The sequence below is a fragment of the Polypterus senegalus genome, chromosome 14 (genome assembly GCF_016835505.1).
Source record: "Polypterus senegalus isolate Bchr_013 chromosome 14, ASM1683550v1, whole genome shotgun sequence".
NCBI classification, from domain to species: Eukaryota; Metazoa; Chordata; class Cladistia; order Polypteriformes; family Polypteridae; genus Polypterus; species Polypterus senegalus.
The window spans coordinates 7,991,113-8,010,697 of record NC_053167.1 but is presented as its reverse complement, the minus strand read 5'-3'; the positions used below and the strand labels follow the sequence as shown (position 1 = coordinate 8,010,697).

General features: G+C 39.7%; 1 protein-coding gene across 11 annotated transcripts in view; it reads left to right on the top strand.

Annotated features, from left to right (window-relative positions):
* Positions 1-19,585, top strand: part of ptprt (protein tyrosine phosphatase receptor type T) — a 612,567-nt gene that overhangs the window by 301,808 nt on the left and 291,174 nt on the right. For all 11 annotated transcript variants that reach the window (XM_039734414.1, XM_039734417.1, XM_039734416.1 and 8 more), the window contains exon 8: positions 16,697-16,993. In XM_039734414.1, coding sequence (XP_039590348.1) covers positions 16,697-16,993 — 297 coding nt within the window. The remainder of the gene's footprint in view (positions 1-16,696; positions 16,994-19,585) is intronic.

The following is a 19,585-nucleotide window of genomic DNA, read 5'->3' as shown; positions in this document are numbered from 1 at the left end:
AGTCCAGATAGGAGGGCTGGGAGAAGGCGACGCGGGGCGCACTTCTATGGGATAGATCGGCATGTTTGTATTTATTTCTTTTCAATATCAGTAAAATAACTCTCACACAAATAATAACGATTCGTAAAGACGATATAAAAATGGCGTCCACAAACAAAGTAATTAGTATTATAATATGTTCTGTGGTCATACGTAATTTCCATTTCGTGTAGTCATACGTAATTTCCGTTTCAAACGCGAAAAGAATATATATATATATATATATATAGAGAGAGAGAGAGAGAGAGAGAGAGAGAGAGAGAGAGAGAGAGAGATTATATTATATTATATGTTCAATACGGAAAAGTCTTTTCAATAGCAAGAAAATTGTGTAGTTTTTATTCTAGCCTAAGCCATTAGAGGAAATGGATCTTATGCCCTTCTACTTTCTTAGCTTTGCATTATTGATTCTCATTATTTTGGGTACAGACTCTTGCCCGTTAAAACATCTTTCTCTCTGTTTAAAATTGTGGCGTTTACCTCTCCCATTTAAATAAATAAATCAAGAATTAGTCAATAATCCTATTCATTTAATGGGTGGATGTATTCTGTCATGCCAATGGGTTCTGGTTCTGGTTTACATCCAGAACAAAATTAATTTGTAATATTATTTATTAATAATAATAAAGCTGTTATACCAAAAGGTTTTTAACTATCTATATTTGTCCTCAAAACTGCATCATATGATGCATTTATATAACTATTAGAGTGAGTAATTGGTCAATCCTCTAATAGTCCAGCAGTAATAATTCATATTTTGTATTGCTTCTTTCAGTAACCGTTCTTAATGGGTCTTGCTCCACACCATCTATTAGTCGCTTATTGCCACATAATTCAAAGCCACTGATGAGGCTGTAACTAATGTGCCCTGTGTAGGTATCCCATATTCTAAAGTTTTGTTATTACTACTTTAAACATGTTTTCAAGTTTTTCTTCCATAGTAGTGCATAATGCATCTCTAAAGTGGTACTTTAATATTGTAGATATGAGCTTAATACTAAGAAAATGAGCAAAAAAAAAATGTATCTGAATGCACATCAACAAGGAAATCTAAGTTTACAACCCAGGGTAGACTTTCATTAGACATTGACATTCATAGAGCCCACCACTGCAAGCCCATTAGTGACATAGTTACTGACCTCCAGATGAAGTGAATGTTGTTGATTGAAAAGATGATGAGTCGTGCTGATCAGCGAAATTTGGTGAAGCATTTTTCGCAGCCAGTATGTAGTGTTCATCGATGACATTGCTTGCTGAATATTTTCCTGGAAATTCCTAACAAACTTCTTTTTTTTTTTCCCAGTGCTCGATTGATGTTTTACAAAGCTAGCATGACATCACAGAGCTGTAGCAGCCAATGTTAGATGGGACAGTACCCAAATATATAACACTTGAACGTGTATGTGACATGAATGTAATACGTGAACCTGCACATTGAATAATACTGTCCAAAGTGCAGTGCAGTTGATGCAAACAAGATAGATGGAAAAGTCCACATGCATGGTGCACATTTGGTAACACTGGTTGTGAAGCAAAAGTAACAGGGAGTGAACAAACTGTATTTTTCGGTTCAAGCTGGTATTGAATCTGTGGGGTGAAGCTTTAGTGAATTCATGCCTGTCTGCAAGAAAGAATAAGCTTAGGGTCATGTAGGTGGACGAGCCTGTGGTGTCCTGAATAATGGGCTATCTGTCGGGGAGACAGCATTTTGTGAGACTCAAGGGCTCTGAGCAACAATGGAGCAAAACAGGGAACAGTCCTGTCTCCTTTTCTCTTCACTCTTGTGGCAGTAGGGGTCACTAGTGCTCCCTTGAACCCTCAGGTACGACTCCAGACACCGGATAAAAGTCCAAGTCTTTTTATTTTCATTTAACAACAATGTGCACAAAGCACCCTCCACACTACTCATAAATTACTACAATAACCAATACAGTACTCCTAATAAACTCTCCTCCTCACCCAGACACTTGCTCCTCTACCTCCCAGCTCAGCTCAGTGTCTGGACTGGCCCGTAGTCCTTTTATAGCCCCTGACGCGGAGGTGTTCCTGTCCAATTAAGTCCACAGTTCTTTATTACTTCCGGGTCAGGGTAAACAGTCCTTTTCTTCAACCCGGGAGCGCGTCGTTCCTCCCTGGGTTATAGGGCACACAAGAGCCCATGAGCCCCCCTACAGCGACTCCCGGTGGTCCCCAAGGTATCCAGCAGGGCTGTGTAAAAACACTACATAGTCCATGAGGCCCTGCTGGAACTCGGGGCACGATCCTGCTGTCGGCCTGGGGGTGAGGGCCGGAGCACAAAGCTGGCAGTCCTCCACACTCTGTATACCTCTGATTACAGATATAACACCAGGTCAGGTCATGTCATTTGCAGAAATTCTGATATGATTGTGCATAAGGGGGGATGAGACTGAGTATAGGAGTCAGGTGGAGAACATTGTTTCTTGGTGCCCAGAGAATTGTCTGCAACTTAACATCAGCAAAACCAAGGAACTGGTTATTGACTTTCACTACCAGCAAGTAGTTGGTGTAGAGGTCGTGTTGTCCTACGAGCACTTGGGGGTCCACATCAACGTCAAATTGGACTCAAGGAATTATACACGAAAGGGCAGAGCAGCTCTTTTTTTTAGGAGTTTGTACTCCTTGAATGTGGATAGTGACATCCTTCACATCTTCTGTCATAAATTGATGGCCAGTGCAATTTTTAATGCTGTGGTGTGCTGGGCTGGTAACACCACTTCAAGAGAAGCCAGTCTGAATCAACAAGCCAATTAAAAAGGCAGACTCAGATATGAGACACACTCTGGACCCCCTTGGATGTATTAGAGGATGAGAGAATGAAAACAAAATGGATTGCAATTGTGAACAATGCTGCACATCCTCTCTCTGACACAACAACAATGAGAACTTATATACTCTAATATAGTGCCTTTCAAATCTATCTATCTATCTATCTAAATTGTACTGTTGTGATGTTTAATTCTATTAATTTTATCTCAGTGAAGCACAATGGCTCAGTGGTTGGCACTGCTGTCTCACCGCTCAGGTCAGATTTTTGACCACAATAATCGGTCCAGCATAGTTGTTTGATGCTTTCCTAGGCCTCAAGGACAGTTGAAAGACCATTTGACCATTATAATCCACTCAAAACCAGTTCGGTTTTCCATTATCCATTGATTTTAAAGCATTACACCAAGTTTGATGAAGTTCCCAAACATTTCTGTGATTTCACTTAATTTGATGCCAAGCACGTTTAATGGGGTTCAGACATCACTGGTGATGAGACAGAATAGATCTGTTACTTATTCATTTCTGTTCCATTTCAAGAGAATAGCCCAGGAGCAACAGGATTAAGGTAGGAAACTGACTTGGGGGATTGTTGTCTTTGAGGGGCCCACCTACACCGGATCTGTTCACAGTGGATCCTCCAGTCTTAAAATGTGAGAGGGTCCTGGAGCTCCTAAAACTAAATATACAAACTGAACACAGAATCAAAGCAAAAATTAGCCAATCTTTTTTTAATATAGTGCCATTTATTAGGTGCGCCATCACAAAATTCTTTGCATAGTAATGAGCAATATTACAGATTCAAGATGATGTTAACAATGTGGTGATAAAGCACCATGAATGAAGAACATTGTACAAATTTACGGTGCTCAATCAAGCAATATAAGAGGTGGCTGATCGGCAGCGAGGGTGCCTTACATTCTTTGTCAGGGCTTTCATTGGCAGAACTCATTACTCGTCTCAGAGCAAGTAAGTTATTTTCCTCCTGTGAGGCTAAATTATTGGAATGAGTGCAGCTCTGATTGATTTTTCAAGGGAAAGGGTGATTGCTTTCTCAAGACCAGGCCAGGTTTAGTAGGAAATAATAACAAGAAGAGTTTCTCGATGCGAGTCAATCTGCGGTGGAATTACCACAGAGCCCGCCGCATGCTCTCTTTGACTTGTTTAAGATTGACTCTTAGGAGAAAAAAAAAAAAATCAGCCAGGCGGCACAGTTCCTGTGATTTGATTTAGCCTAATTGAATAGAGTCACTATAATTTCCTTTAATTTCAACTCTGTTGGCATCGTCCTCGTGACAGGTTTTGCCATTTGCTCACAAATCTGTTACTCCTTGAAGGATGAGGTGGCGATTAGTCTTGCCAAAGAGCTCTGTTAATTCATGTTCACAAGGGAAAAGGACTGGAACTAGGGTTTACCTAACATTTGGAGTGTCTGACCCCTTCTAGCTCCTCGTTCTCATTGGAAGTGCCGAGATGTGTGGCCATTGATAGTACACTGAAAAAAGTAAGGTAATGAATCACACTTAATATTTTCAATCTAAACCAATAGAATTATTTTTAGCAATTTTTAAGTTGAGGCAAATCATTTTAGAGTGATTGGGTGCAATTCACTTGTTTTATACTGTAGTAAATCTATTTTTAAGTTGTTTTTCGTTTTTGGCAGTTGGAAAGCCATCACGCTGCAAAGTTCAACCGGAAGAATATACAAATGGCCCCTCAAACACGGCACACAAACAACCTAAAATATTAGGTTAACTGAAATAGGATTGTTACGTTTATTCCCTCCACCATAACTTACTTTGGTACAATTTTTTTTTTACTTTGATTGTGATCTGAAACCAAATATTTCAAGCTACAACACTAAATGACTAATCTTAAGTTGCTTGAAAGAGAAAATTTACGTTGAATGAACAACATCAATGTTATACTTTTTTCAGTGTATATAGCAGGAAAAATGGTGCCTAGTGGTGTGATGTGTGGCCCTTTATTTTCGAAGTTGTTTTCATAGATGCGATTCAGTAACACAACAGCCAGTTCCCAAGCCAATAGGGATATCAGAATGGTGCCATTTATCAGATTTCCTCCAGGAAGCATGGATATCATTCTTAGATATTTTAATGTTAGTATTGTGGTGAAGTCAGGGTCTTTCCCTGCTCTTTGAAGATCATCATTTCTTATTTGTTTTATTATTATTTATTCCAATACTGGGGTGCACGGTGGCACCATGCATCATGAACATGCTAATGTTAGGCAAAGCTCCTCTCAAGACTATGGTGGTGCAATTCATACAGTATGTGCTCCTTAAAACACACCATAATGTCATCTCCAGGCCACACTGATGGCATTCACTAAGCCTGTCCTTTCAGCCTAATATGTGGAACAAGGAGCCGATCTATCACAGGGTAGGCTTACACACACCAACACTCACTTGTAGTGGGGCAGTTCAGAGACACCAATTAACTTAACCTACTAACCTCTGTGGTGTCTGAAGAAAATTGGGGTACCTGGAGAAAAATACAAACACACAGAGGGGAGAGGAGCAAACTTTGCACACTGGAATGGGATTTGAACCCAGTCTAAATCTACCAAAAAACAAGTACTAAACTCTTGACCAACATGCCATTCTAAAAGACAAACAATGTTTCTAATTTTTTCCTGAATGTTTGGAACGTCAAGCAGTTGTGGAGCACTTACTACTGACATTAATGTACAGAAGCACATTGTCACAAGGAGGTCAGCAATTAGCCTTTTGTCACCATGGAGTGAGGAAGCTTGTAATTAGGTGTGGTGGTGGAAAATGGTTAGCTTTCAGAGCGCAGCCAACGCTCAACACTTGCTGCAAATCTAATGGGCTGAGGCTTGCTCATGGTCAGCCCCCTGGTGGGCCATGCTTTCTCCTCTGGCAGCACAATAACCAGTTAGCTCCATTTTCCTTTTCAAATGCTTTCCATTTTAACTCAGTGGTGGAGGCGGAAGATGGCACAAGCATACATCTAAAAATAAGGGAGCCAAAACTTTACACGAGGGTGTATATTATGGTAGCCATCCGCTAATCGGTGCTGCCTCCTTTTGTACCTCTGTGGTTTAAAGAGTTTAAAGCACGGAAATTGAGAAATCCCTGATTATACGCGGGATGCTTTGAGTAAATATTGGACTCCATCCCACTAGAGAAAAACCTTGTTTTCCATTTTTTGTAAATTGTGGCTCTAACAGTGCAGGTGGGGGAGCAGATCCTAGTGGGCTTTAAGAAAATCCTTCCAAATTTCTGTCTAGTCTTGAGAGCTGATGTGGTGGGGTGGCCCTGTGGCAGCACCATAAGGTCTAGTCACACACGGTGTTGTGAAGACCTCACTTCTTGATACAGAACAACCAGCTAATAACTAAAGAAATGTGAAACACCAAGTATGCCATTCATGTTACCACTATCTCAAATTCCAGACCATCACTGAGCACTCTTTCACTATTGTTACAGCCTGGGTCAGTTGTAACATTTCAAACCACCTCTTCTCTTTTTATTTTAGACTTGCAGTTGCTGCATTCGGTTATTTCTCAGTGCATTCTCAGTGATTTTTATTATTGTGTAAAGCTTTGGAAGAAGCTTTCAGCAAATCTCCCATACATCTTAAAGACTAGGGGGCTTTGCCCCCCTGCTAGCTTCACTTGCCAACCTCTGGGGGCACAACGTGCTAGCCACTTTGCAGATCTGCTGCTCGCGTATGGGGAAGCCATGTACAATTTAAACAGATTGTTATTTTCATAGGAATTGTTACATATGCATAATAGACCTAACTATTTTACATTACAGCGAGTAATTAAACATAGTTAAAAATAGTAAAATGTAATACATTGAAAGAAAATTATGTTTCATGTTGTGTTGGAGGTATTCATTGAGTTATATGTTTTTGTTGTGTTTGACTTTGAAATTAACACGCAAATACTTATTAAATTTACACTTTTACTGTAAAACTTCTATAAATACAATTTTTTGAATTAACTTTTTGTCTATATATATATATATATATATATATATATATATATATATATATATATATATATCCATCCATTTTCTAACCCGCTGAATCCGAACACAGGGTCACGGGGGTCTGCTGGAGCCAATCCCAGCCAACACAGGGCACAAGGCAGGAACCAATCCTGGGCAGGGTGCCAACCCACTACAGGACACACACTAGGTCCAAATTTGAATTGCCAATCCACCTAACTGGCATGTCTTTGGACTGTGGGAGGAAACCCACGCAGACACGGGGAGAACATGCAAACTCCACGCAGGGAGGACCCGGGAAGCGAACCCAGGTCTCCTAACTGCGAGGCAGCAGTGCTACCACTGCGCCACCATGCCGCTCTTATATATATATATATACAGAGAGAGAGAGAGAGAGAGCCTACACTCCTGCCTCAAACCCCTCACCCTTGAAGGTCTCATGATAATCCAGACTTAAACAGTTTCGTTTGGCAGGGTCACATGTAGAACTTAGATGGCGACTGAAATAAACTTTGTAAAGGAGTGACTTGATTTACCAGTCAGTGCTTTGCCATAAAAATGAAGCTGAGTCGAGCTCTCCCAGGGAGTCCACTAATTGATCTCCTACTTGGCTCAGAAGTAAAATCAGCAGGGAAGGCTGCTGAGGCTGATGTTGTTTGACGATTCCAACGGCACTAACTCAGTCCTTCCTCTTGCCAGAAAACACAAAGGGCGCTTCAAGTTTCTCTGTGGGCTGGACAGACACCAGCCTGGATTGTTTTTGTTCTCTTTCTTGTTGGTCTCTTTAATTCTCTCCTTCTCTTTGCCATTCTAGAAATGGAGCTATTTATGCTCATTGAGTTCAAATCCAAGAAACAACATCTGCAAAAGTATTTTTAACGCCTTTTTTTGCCAGGAATGGACAGCAAAACATACAGTGTAAATCTAACAATTCTCTGTGACACTGCTACAACATGACCTGTGATATCATGGCAGCCATGTTATTAAAGATGACCACCAGGTTAAAGTAATGTGTGATCTCTGTTACAAAATAAAGGACTAATGAGAAACTTAATTATCGAGTTTTTTTCTGAAAAATTCTAGTTCTGATTTGGACTATTGTTTTTTTATAGTGACTACAATTTAGAGAACTCTTTTGACATTGATGAATTTTATCTGACTATTTCATGTAACAAAATAGCAATGTCAGGCGAATGTTTTGCCACTTGAGTTGTAAAGTCTTGCAGGACTTGGATTGTAAGTTTTTAGTTTCTAGGTTATTATTAACAGTTGGTTAATTACTGTGTTTACTATTCTTTTTTCCAAATTCTCATTGAAATGAAGCAAAAGTTGAATATTTAAAGAACATTTCTATTTTGAAGAACTGAAACAATATGAAATGAATGTGAATTAAATCAATCTGAAATATCCATCCATCCATCCATCCATCCAGACTGTCATCCATTCCCTTAACCTTGCTATTCATGGCAGGGTTGCCGGAGGTCTATCATTCAACAAGAGCAAAAGCTAAGTTAAAAACACCAGAGTACTGTCTTGAGATTATTAAACCACACTTGTTCACTCACCTTGGACAAAAGGCTCCCATTGCTGCACTGGAATTTATAGCGTCTTCGGCATGGAGGCAATCCTTACCGATCAGACAAGGTCCTCAAGCAACCCATTACCTGTCATAGAGTTTTCTAAAATGGCAATTCTACACACTTATGAATTAAACAAAAACATTTAAAAATGTCCCTAAACTAAGACATAAAACTAAATCACCTGTAACTCTCTTGTCACGCATGCGCGAGTAGGAGGCCGCGGGCGGACCTGAAATCGCTTCGAAGGACGTTTGTCGGTAGGGAATGGCGGGGTACTAACCTTTCTGCTCTCTCTTTCAGGAAAAAAGACGCTCCGCCATCATAACCTGACCGCACCACTTCCACTTCCGCCCTTCCTCCACCATCTTCCCTGACGTCACGAATCCCGTCATCCCTCACGCCTCCTTCCCAGCATTCCTCCACTTCCGGCTCCTCCTATATAAAAATGGCCGCCGGTGTATGTGAAGGCGTCGCGCGCATAAGCAATGTTTTTGTTTGTACCCTTGACCTTGTAAAAAAGAAACTTATTTTGTTTACAGTATACGGGGCCGGAAACCCCAACTCTTTATGCTGTGTTGTCTCATTTCTTTTACACTCTATACAGTATATAAAAGTCAATGTATGTATGTAGGTGCCAGCATCATTTCCGAACAGCTGGAGCGATTTTCATGAAACTTGGTGCACATGTTTCTCATTGGTCGACTACAAATACTGTTGGGTGAAATCAACCCTAACCCACCCCCTTCTGGGTAGGGTGCGGGGTGATCTTGAGGTCTTGTATACCTGTTATCATCCAGTTGACGCTCGGTACGACCAGCAGAGGGCGAACTCGAGGCGACTCCCAGCATTCTTTATGTTTAAGCAGCACCGTGCCCCTGTTGCTTTTGAAATTAAATAGAGTTGGCTGGTTCCGAGTGTCAAGTGGATGATAACAAACATACAAGGCCTCAAGACAAGCACATTAGTGAGTCTTCATTGTTTTATAATTTATTTTTAAAGCTGTGAGTTTTTTTTATTTATATTTTTCTCAAACAATTTAAAAAAAAAAAACTTTATTTTCCTTCTGGGCAACGCTGGGTATTTCAGAAATGAAGGAGAAAAAAAAATCAGGTTCCAAAAATACTAAAATCCCATAAACAAAAAAAAATTGAAGCAAAAAACTATTTTCTATATGACTAAAACTGTTTTTGCTTTTGCTCGTTTTTTTCCCCATGTCTAAATTTCTTTTGTATCCTTATCTCTTGTGTTTCTTTCGTCACTTTGATGTCACAGGGCATGCGTCACATGTATCCCATGTCTAACAACTCCACACCACCAACGTGAACAGAGTCAAAGGATGGTGACACCAGCAAAAAACAGATACATTAACTAACAAACAGCAAATCATATCCGTTTGGAAACTGTACAATTAATATTTTACATGAAAATTAAATAAAAGAAACAATGAAATTTTTAACAAATTCCCAACCCTATTCTCTGCATGTTAGGTAAAGAGAGCAGAAGCTCACACTTATTGTATAAAGCCAGGTGAGTGAAGAGATTGACATATGGCTTCTGTTTTTAGGCTTTCCTTTCAGCCGAGAAATTGGAGTCTCATGATTTCTCCTTCCACCACATAGAGCATATGTTGTATGTGTCTAAATGTTATAAATTAAATGAAAAAAAATAATTATGTCCATGATTGCGTCATATAAATTCATTTATTTTTATCTGTCTGTATGGCCCTGACAGTCATCAAGAGTTCTTCATCCCCATAAGCTGTGCTACACAGTCACCAAAATGTCGTATTAGAAAAAAATTTTGTAAACAGCAACAAATTGCGAGGTGTGATCAAAAAGTACGGTGAATGTTGATGCAGAACACCATCCAAAAGCAACGCAAAACAGTTCAGTGCAGGTTCTGACAGGTCCATCCTAGAGCCGAGTTTGTGCCAAGTTTCAACTTGATGATGCTGTCAGTCGTTTGTGAGCCACTGTTGAGTTCAAGTGTGTTTTGCAAGTTTGTCGTTAATAACGGATATCGAGCAGCGCATTAACATGAAATTTTGTTTCAAATTGCAAAAAGTTCAGGAAACCCATCAGATGTTAAAATCGGTTTATGGTGACACTGCACTAACAATTAAGTGGTCTGATTGATTTAGTAATGGATTTGACTCGGTTGAAGATGAGAAAAGATCAAAATCAATAACTGCGGAAAATGTTGAAACGGTTTCATTCTTCATCATGAGAACACTCCATGTCACACATCCCTTCTAGTACGACAGTTTCTGTCGAATAAAAACATTACATTGTGTCTGCATTCACCTTATTCACCGGATCTGGCACTGTTTGACTTCTGGCTGTTCCCTAAATTGAAAATGACCATGAAAGGCAAACAAGTTTAATTCATTGAGGACATCTAGGCAGCCACGACAGCCCAACTAAAGACACTCTCGAAAGAAAACTTCCAGAACTGCTTCGCAAAGTGGCAGGAGTGTTGGGATAAGTGCATTCGAAGTGGAGGAGAGTATTTTGATGGTGACTAGTAGTTGTAAATCTTTTACTGCAATAAACGTTAAAACATTCACCGTATTTTTCCCTTTATTTTAATTGACTTTTCTTGAGACTCAGACCGCTGAATTGATTCTTTTTCCTTAAACAGCACCTAAACATAAATTTAATGTGAAGTGAGCCAACAGATGACCAAATAAGTTGGGGCCTCAAACTCCAACCAACTTCACTTCATTCAGTTTCTTAATTTGAAGCCAATTCTCGTTGCTAATTAAACCCATTATTTAATTCCTTGGTGCTCATTCTGCCATGGCAAACATTTCCAAAACTTTTGATTTTCCTTTTTAAGAGTGCTGTCAAAATGTTTTGTGGACCTGAGCAGATCAACATTACTGAGGCCTTCATCTTAAAAGGCAAAGCAGCCAGTAGCTCTCCATCTAGCTCTTTGTTTCCAATTACATATGTGTGTGTTCATCATGCACCGTTTTACTTAATAAAACACTTATTAGAAAATGTGACAGATTGAAAATTATCCATTTTATTGGCAAGGACTGGTTTCTAATTAAGCAACTGGGTTGGAATGAAAACTTGTAGCCACTACTCCTGGGGGCACACTGTGGCTGCAGGTATTTGTCCCAACCAGCTTCTGTTTTAACTGGACTCCTGGGCTAATTAATTAAGCATCATGATGCACCAACATTGATGGACTGAAAGCCAGAAGTCTACGTGACCATCATCATCAGGTCCTTCCATGAAAACCCTAAATACAAAGAGGACTGTTTGACTTATGTTAGGTAGATTGCCCAGAGGGGACTGGGCGGTCTCTTGGTCTGGAATCCCTACAGATTTTACAGATTTTATTTATTTCTCCAGCCGTCTGGAGTTTTATTTTGTGTCTTCTGTCCACCCTGGCCATCGGACCTTACTCTTATTCTATGTTAATTAATGTTGACTTATGTTTATCTTTTATTGTCTTCTATTTTTCTATTCATTTTGTAAAGCACTTTGAGCTACATTTTTTTGTATGAATATGTGCTATATAAATAAATGTTGATTGATTGATTGATTGATGTGTTATTTCTCAAGTTTTGTGTTTTGGGATCAACATTACTTTATTTTCAGTTATTGTGTGATGGAGGCAGGTTGTTGTTTTTGTTTATGTGTTGGTTCATTTTGTGTCTTAATACAGTTTGGTTGCTAATTAAGGAAGAAAGAAAGAATTAAGGTGCATTAGTCTTAAAATGTGCTTCAATTAAAATTAAGGGAAAGAGTTAATTAGCAGCAAAATCTGATCACTAATAAAGAAAAGGGTTAGAATGAAAACCTGCGGCCACAGTAGCTCTCTGGGACTGGAGTTGGAGACCCCTGCTCTAGAGTGTCTCTTTCTCTTGCATGAATTGGCTCAAAAACTAATCAGCACATCGTCTGCTTGAGGCTTAAGTTTCGAGTTTGGTATTTTTCCGTCCAGCCGTTTTAGCTCTAGACCAGGGGCTGACAATGTCGATCCTGGAGAGCCTCAGTGGCTGCAGTTTTTTGTTCCAGCCAAGTTTCTTAATGAGAAGTCAATTATTGCTGATGAAACACTTATTACTCAAGTGACATTTTGATGCTTAATTTTAGTGGTCGCGCTTGTTAAGGTTCCCCACCCTTAATTGCTTACTTCAATCTTAAACAGCTTCATTCACTGCTTTAATGGCTCCTTATTAGCAATGAGATGTAAAAGGCAAAGCAGCCAGTAGTTCTCCATCTAGCTCTTTTTTTTCCAATTACAGTACATATGTGTGTGCTCATCATGCACCGTTTGACTTAATAAAACACTTAATAGAAAATGTGAAAGAGTGAAAATGATCCATTTTATTGGCAAGGCCTGGTTTCTAATTAAGCAATTGGGTTGGAATGAAAACTTGTAGCCACTACGGCTCCCCAGGACCGACACTGCCCACCCCTGCTCTAGAACGGTGTTTCCTAACCTCGGTCCGGGGGGCACACTGTGGCTGCAGGTTTTTGTCCCAACCAGCTTCTGTTTTAACTGCCCTCCTGGGATAATTAAGTGATGTGTTATTTCCCAAGTTTTGTGTTTTGGGAACAATATAGAAATTAGAAAACTAAGTTTAACATATATATGTTAAAATTTACCAAGCAGTTACATGGGAGTAATGTATTTTTTTCTTTTAACAATATTTTCATCTTGATTTTCATTCTACTTTTCTAGGTGTTCTAATTGTTTAATTAATCCATTATTTACTAATTAGTAGGTCTGATGCAATAGTAGTTGCAGCCTTTCATTATTCAGTATTGTCTGCCAGCGTGTCTGCTCTGCTCATTTTTAATTGTCATTAATAAGATACAACGAAGGGGAAAAACTGCACAGCGAAAGGGCAAAATATAATGAAATCAACAAAAGAGAGTCAAGCATTTAAATCTATAGCAAAAGCAGAAATATTTGTAAATGTCTTATAAGTGTAAAAATCATGCTGCTGTGCTTTTCTGAATCTATACTAATAAAAGGCAAAGCCCACACTGACTGACTGACTGACTCACTCACTCACTCACTGACTCACTCATCACTAATTCTCCAACTTCCCGTGTAGGTGGAAGGCTGAAATTTGGCAGGCTCATTCCTTACAGCTTACTTACAAAAGTTAGGCAGGTTTCATTTCGAAATTCTACGTGTAACGGTCATAACTGGAACCAACTTTCGACCATATATACGGCCATAGCCTGCAGCTCGGTCGCTGTGTGAGGTGGAGTTGCGTCCTGCATCATCACGCCTCCCACGTAATTAAGTGCCTGCCCATATAAGGTAAATATTCGTGGGTGAAGGACTTATGCAAACGAAGATGAGATGGTCTAGTGTTTGGTACAAACTCACTGAAAATGCGAGAGAAACTTTTAAGTGCCGGGTCTTAGCTAACATTAAATAAAGCCATGGACATCGCAAGATCACACAAGAGAGCAGCTCACGTGAACTGACTGAGAACGCAGTACGTAGAGAACAAGGAAGAGCTCCAAAGAGCGCTGAACAAAACACACATTACACAATTGAGAAGGCAGCAAAAGAATATGAAGCGAGTGACACATACGAGCATATTCATAATTGCAGCTACTGTGGAAACAAAGCAAGGTGTAAACCGTAAGTTTAAATTAAGTTTATAGACACGCTGCCGCTGGCGTTTGTCATGCCTAAGACGAATACGATATTCACGAGATACAAGTTTAATGAGAAGACACAAGGTATAAACGAGACTTTGGATCACTTTGTAACGGAGTTAAAATTGCTGTAGCGAGAAACTTTTAAGTGCTGGGTCTTAGCTAACATTAGGAAGAGCTTCAAAGAGCGCTGAACAAAAAATGCATTACACAACTGAGAAGGCAGCAAAAGAATACGAAGCGAGTGACGCATACAAGCATATTCATAAGTGCAGCTACAAGGTGTAAAGCTTAACTTTAAATTAAGTTCATAGACACGCTTCCACTGGCTTTTGTCGTGCCTAAGACGAATATGATATTCGCGAGATACAAGTTTAATGAGAGGACTTCCTAGTGTAGAATAAAAGAAAAATGATACCAGCTAATTAAATGAGACCAGTGTTATCAGGTATTGTCACTGATTAGGAATCTGGTTGGAACAAAAACCTGCAGCTATAGTGGGCCCCCAGGACTGAGGTTGGGAAACACTGCTCTAGACCATTCTCAAGAAACTGACACACGCACGCACAGACAGACACACCCATCATCGAGATATCAGTGTTTTTGGGATCAGGGGACCCTAGAATGTCGAGATCCGTTGAAAACGGGGCATCGAAAATTGTGACGAATCGAAAGCTTTCGCTCTTCCCCCATAGACGATAGATTATGATGGGGGAGAGCCCAAAGCAAAATCAGGTATACGAGGGAAGTCTTTTAATACCCAGTTTTATCTTAACAAATCAAAAGGAAGCTGAATTAATTCATGATTTTCAAAGACGAGTCACTAATGTTAACAACTTTTCATCTTTACAGTCTGCATAATGGAGCAAGGGTGGATGTTTGGAGTGCAGCTGCATGATTGTAGGGGGGCTGCGTGCTGGTTATGCGTTCAGACTCTCACAACTGATGCTTGGATTCACGTGCTGTGGTTCAGTCAGCTTGTCACACGTGATGTTCAGGTGTCTACTTGCATTATCCCAAAGAACATGGCTCTGGAACAGATTATAAAAGAAGTGGAAAAGCCCAAGAAACACAGAAAGGCCATTTCTTTGAATTGAAAGAGTATAGGTTAAGAGAGTTATTAAATATTATTTAATGAAAGGAAAGGATGTTTTATTAGGGTTAGTTTTGATGACTAATATTATTATCAAGATAATTCTGTCAATTTGTATGTATTATGAGGTTATTTGAGCAAAAATGGGGGTCATTTGTGTAGCCAGAGAACTCTAATTTCCATTTAAATTAATGTCAATGGTGTGTTTGCATTAGAGAAATTCACCTCATGAAGGGGTTTTCAGGAAAGGATTAGCTTCACAAATTGGGAAGGAACTGTACACTTTCGACTACAATAATCAGTGGATATGGAATTCCTGAAATGAATAGAACAGTGCAGACTGACAAATAGGCTCCATGACACTACGGAGGTCATTAGGTATCCATCTCTGCAGATAGTTTTGTGCAGGTCTTTACGAAACGTTGTCCAGATTTGATTTGCTGAGCCATACATCTCTCACCTTTTCTCACCTGGGTCTCTGTCTCCCTGTGTCCTGCTAACCCTTCACTGTCTCTTAAGGAGAAACAGTTTGCTCTACTCCCTGAAGGTAATCATCTCTGTTTTATTAACCTTTCTATATTATGTGACTGAATAAACAGAGCAAACCACAGAAAATTCACTGGAAAACAGCACTAATAAGACCCTTCAAGGCATCTAATGGCCTCGTTTGCCTTCTCCCCCATCCAGATTCCAGCAATTTGCCTCCAGTGTGACCTCTGCTGCCTTAACAAATTGTCTGTGTGATTGAAGCCTTTATTTCCCTCTAATTGCTAGTGATCTTCATCCTCTCGCTTTGATTGTTCTCGCTTCGGCTGCTCGTCTGCAGCCTGGACACTGAAATTTGCATGCTGCCGCAGAGTAATTTCAAAGCATGAGAGTCATTAAAGTGTTGTTCTTGTCTATTTGCTAGAGAGCTTTGTACATCTTAATTAATTAAAGGCCAGGCTGCAACCAAAGGCATATATTTGAGTTCCGCAAGTCTCTTTTGCACATATTTTATCCAATTTGGGTTTGGGTATTTATTTAGAAGTAAGTTGTACTTGTGGGACCCTTTCTCAGGATTGGCATACTGTTTCAAGGAGTGTCACTGTGACAATCAGCAGTCGGTTGAGTAAATTAAGCTAAAAGCAATGTAAACTGTATCGATTTTTTTTGTAATATATGTAGTCCCTTACAGATTACATATCAGCATCAAGCACTTTACAAAGCCACCTAGTGGGATATCTTTAAGCTATGAAATAAATAACTGTGGTGGGTTTCTAGGAGCAATAGAACTAACAGCAAGCAGAAGGGTAAATACAGAAAACATGCACAACCGAATGAGGCAAAAAGAACAAAATTCAAATTACTTTGAAACTAAAAGGCATAGAGAAAAGGCATATATTTAGTATGATTTTGTAATTAAAGGAGACTCCCTGACATACAAGGGACAACGAGAATGTTGTTAACAAACTGCATACTCACAGCCTGCCTGGTGCTGTTGGTCAACATGCACACAGGCCGCCGTGGGAACATCAGAAGAGAACTCAGTTAACCGGCAACCTTTCTTGTGTTTTGACAGATCCCGTTCATGGGCCCCAGAATGTTGAGGTAGTGGATGTCCGTGCCCGCCAGCTGACCCTCCAGTGGGAACCCTTTGGCTATGTTGTCACACGATGCCACAGCTACAACCTAACAGTCCAGTACCAGTATGTTTTCAACCAGCATGAGTTTTCTGCAGAGGAGATGATTCAGACATCGTCACACTACACCCTGCGGGGCATGAGGCCCTTTGTGACCGTTCGACTCAGGCTTGTCCTGTCAAACCCAGAAGGAAGAAAAGAGAGTGAAGAAATAGTGAAACAGACAGAAGAAGACGGTAAGGCTGTTGCGGTAACTTGAGCAGTGTGATCAGTACTCTGTGTTTAAGTTCACGAATGCTCTTGAACTTTTGAAGAGCAGATCCCTTGGAATAAGCCCAACAGCTGTTGTGAATGTTGTAGTATTTCAGGGTTCTTGGACAGCACTTACTGGTAGTTCACTACTGGTAAAGTCACGTTTTAAACCCCTGGGCATAAGCTCAACAGTAATTCCCTGCTGCACTAAGATGTAGATCTTGACGTTTTAGTAACTAATGTCAGAAGATGTTAGAAATTATTGTTTAGTCTTCTCAGAGTGAGGGTGGCTTGAGCCAAATATTAGGTGTAGAAACTTTCACACTTAGGACTGAGCTTTTCATATAAAGACCAGGGGCCTTATGTATAAATGGTGCGTATGAACAAAAATTTTGTGTACACCCGTTTCCACGCTCAAATCGCTGTATATAAAACTAAAACTAAACTTAGCATAAAGCCACACATATTTTCAAACCCTGGCGTACGCAAGTTCTCCACTCAGTTTTGCAAACTGGGGGCACCCAGCGTCAAAGCAGTGCTTTTGTTCCAGTGTGATTTACCTTTCTTTTTTAGATCCACATCCCTGACGTGGCTTTATAAATACACTGAAATTAACTGCATTTTGTTTATTAGTTTAAGGCATCTGATTGTAATTAACCTGTAACAATATAATGGTTCACAGAATGGTCAAACTATTCTAAATAAAATAACTGCTTTATCCTTGTTACTCTCACTACACCTTCTTCTTCTTCTTTCAGCTGCTCCCATTGGGGGTTGTCACAGTGGATCATCTTTTTCCATATTATTCTCACTGCACCACTCGGAGTATTTATATCACTCTATCTGAGTGTGGAATCACAGCTCTACAGCAGCTGACTGGAAAGAAAATTATCATAGTATACAGCATCAGTGCCTTTCCTGTATGGATCTCACGGTTCAGAAACAGTTTCATCCCAAGAACTCTAAACACACTCAATCAGTTCATCAAGTGCTCCTTGTAGAACTGTTTGTACTTATAAGTACAATTACCTCACTGTAAACTTGTGATACAGTTATAATATTGTACAACCTGGGCCACTTTATAAAGCACGTATTTACATATGATAACAATATCATTTTTAAGATGAAATGCAGCAAAATGTGTTTATTACATTATACAGATAAAATGTTAATATCATTAAAATAATATATATTGTTAATAATTAAACATGTTAGGACATGGTGTCGCAGCGCTAGCAACAAACTGGCGCTCCGTTCACAGATTGTTCCTGCCTCGCACTGTATTCTTGCTGGGGCTGGCGCGACACTGGAAGGAAAGATGGAAAGAATAATTAAATACATACTATGAAGATATTTCAATGTTCCTTAAAAGTTTTGCAGAATTGGCGTTCTAAGCTTACAGATGGCTTAACGTCTATTACAGAGCTGATTGCGTGGCAATTGGTTACTTGGAGGAAGAAGAGGAAGGACAGGAATTGGGGGTTAGTAAATTTGAAAGAGACAGTACTACTGCAATAAATTATTTCATTGAAGGTTGCGCATGGTTCAGCAAGCATCTTGTATGAGGCAGGAACAATCTCTTGACAAGGCGCCAGCTCATCGCTAATACTGCGCCACCGTGTTCCCGTTTAATACATGCCTTAATTGATATGATATGAATACTGAAATTATATCAAGTATACATCTCAGTATTTAAATTATTCATAGAGCTGTAATATCATGAATGTAGTGGATTCTGTGTCCTGTCGGAGGAAGAGAAAGAACGGAAGCACGTAGTCATTCACACACACAGAGCACATAGAAGATCAAATACAAAACAAAGCATGGTATTTGAGAAACTAGTAAATTAAACGATTTAAAGATGAAGTTTATGATGTTCTACTTTAATGACAAAATAAACTACGTGATTAAAGTGGAAATTTTTAGATTAAAGTTGACATTTTGAGCTTCTTTCTCACTGTGTGCCTATTCTCTGTACCCTAATAAGCTTTCATATGACACTCAGACAGTGGGCTACGACTCACCCTTTCACGGCAACTTTGATATCTGACAACTTCTTTTTTGTTTTGGGCACTGTGTGATTTTGTGAATTTGAGCTTTCGAGTTTCTCTGACACTCTATGTCATTCGATCAACTTCCTTTTATTGTTTATACCACTGTTTAAACCAACAAATAGTACATTTTTCCTTGTCTCCACTTGGTATTCGCTAAAATTCTTCTATTTTTCCTCGTGCTTTTGCCATTGCCTTTTCACAGAATGCTGAGATTAAGGGTTATTTATATTAATTTGCATATTCAAAGAGTCATAATTCTGGGAGGAGTTGGGGCGGGACAGCAGGCACGTGTACGTGCATTACTTTTCACGCTGACTGGGATTTATGGAGTGGAAGAACATGGAAGTTGGCGTTCGCACAGATTTATGCATCTGGATTTTTTTGTGCGTACGCACATTTTCGCTTTTGTCCATATGCCATGTTTTAGTGTGAATTCTATGCACAGCGTTATGCAAGAGGCCCCAGGTAACCAGGATCAAACACAATTAGACATATCCAAGGTGGAATTCCGTCCTCATGCTG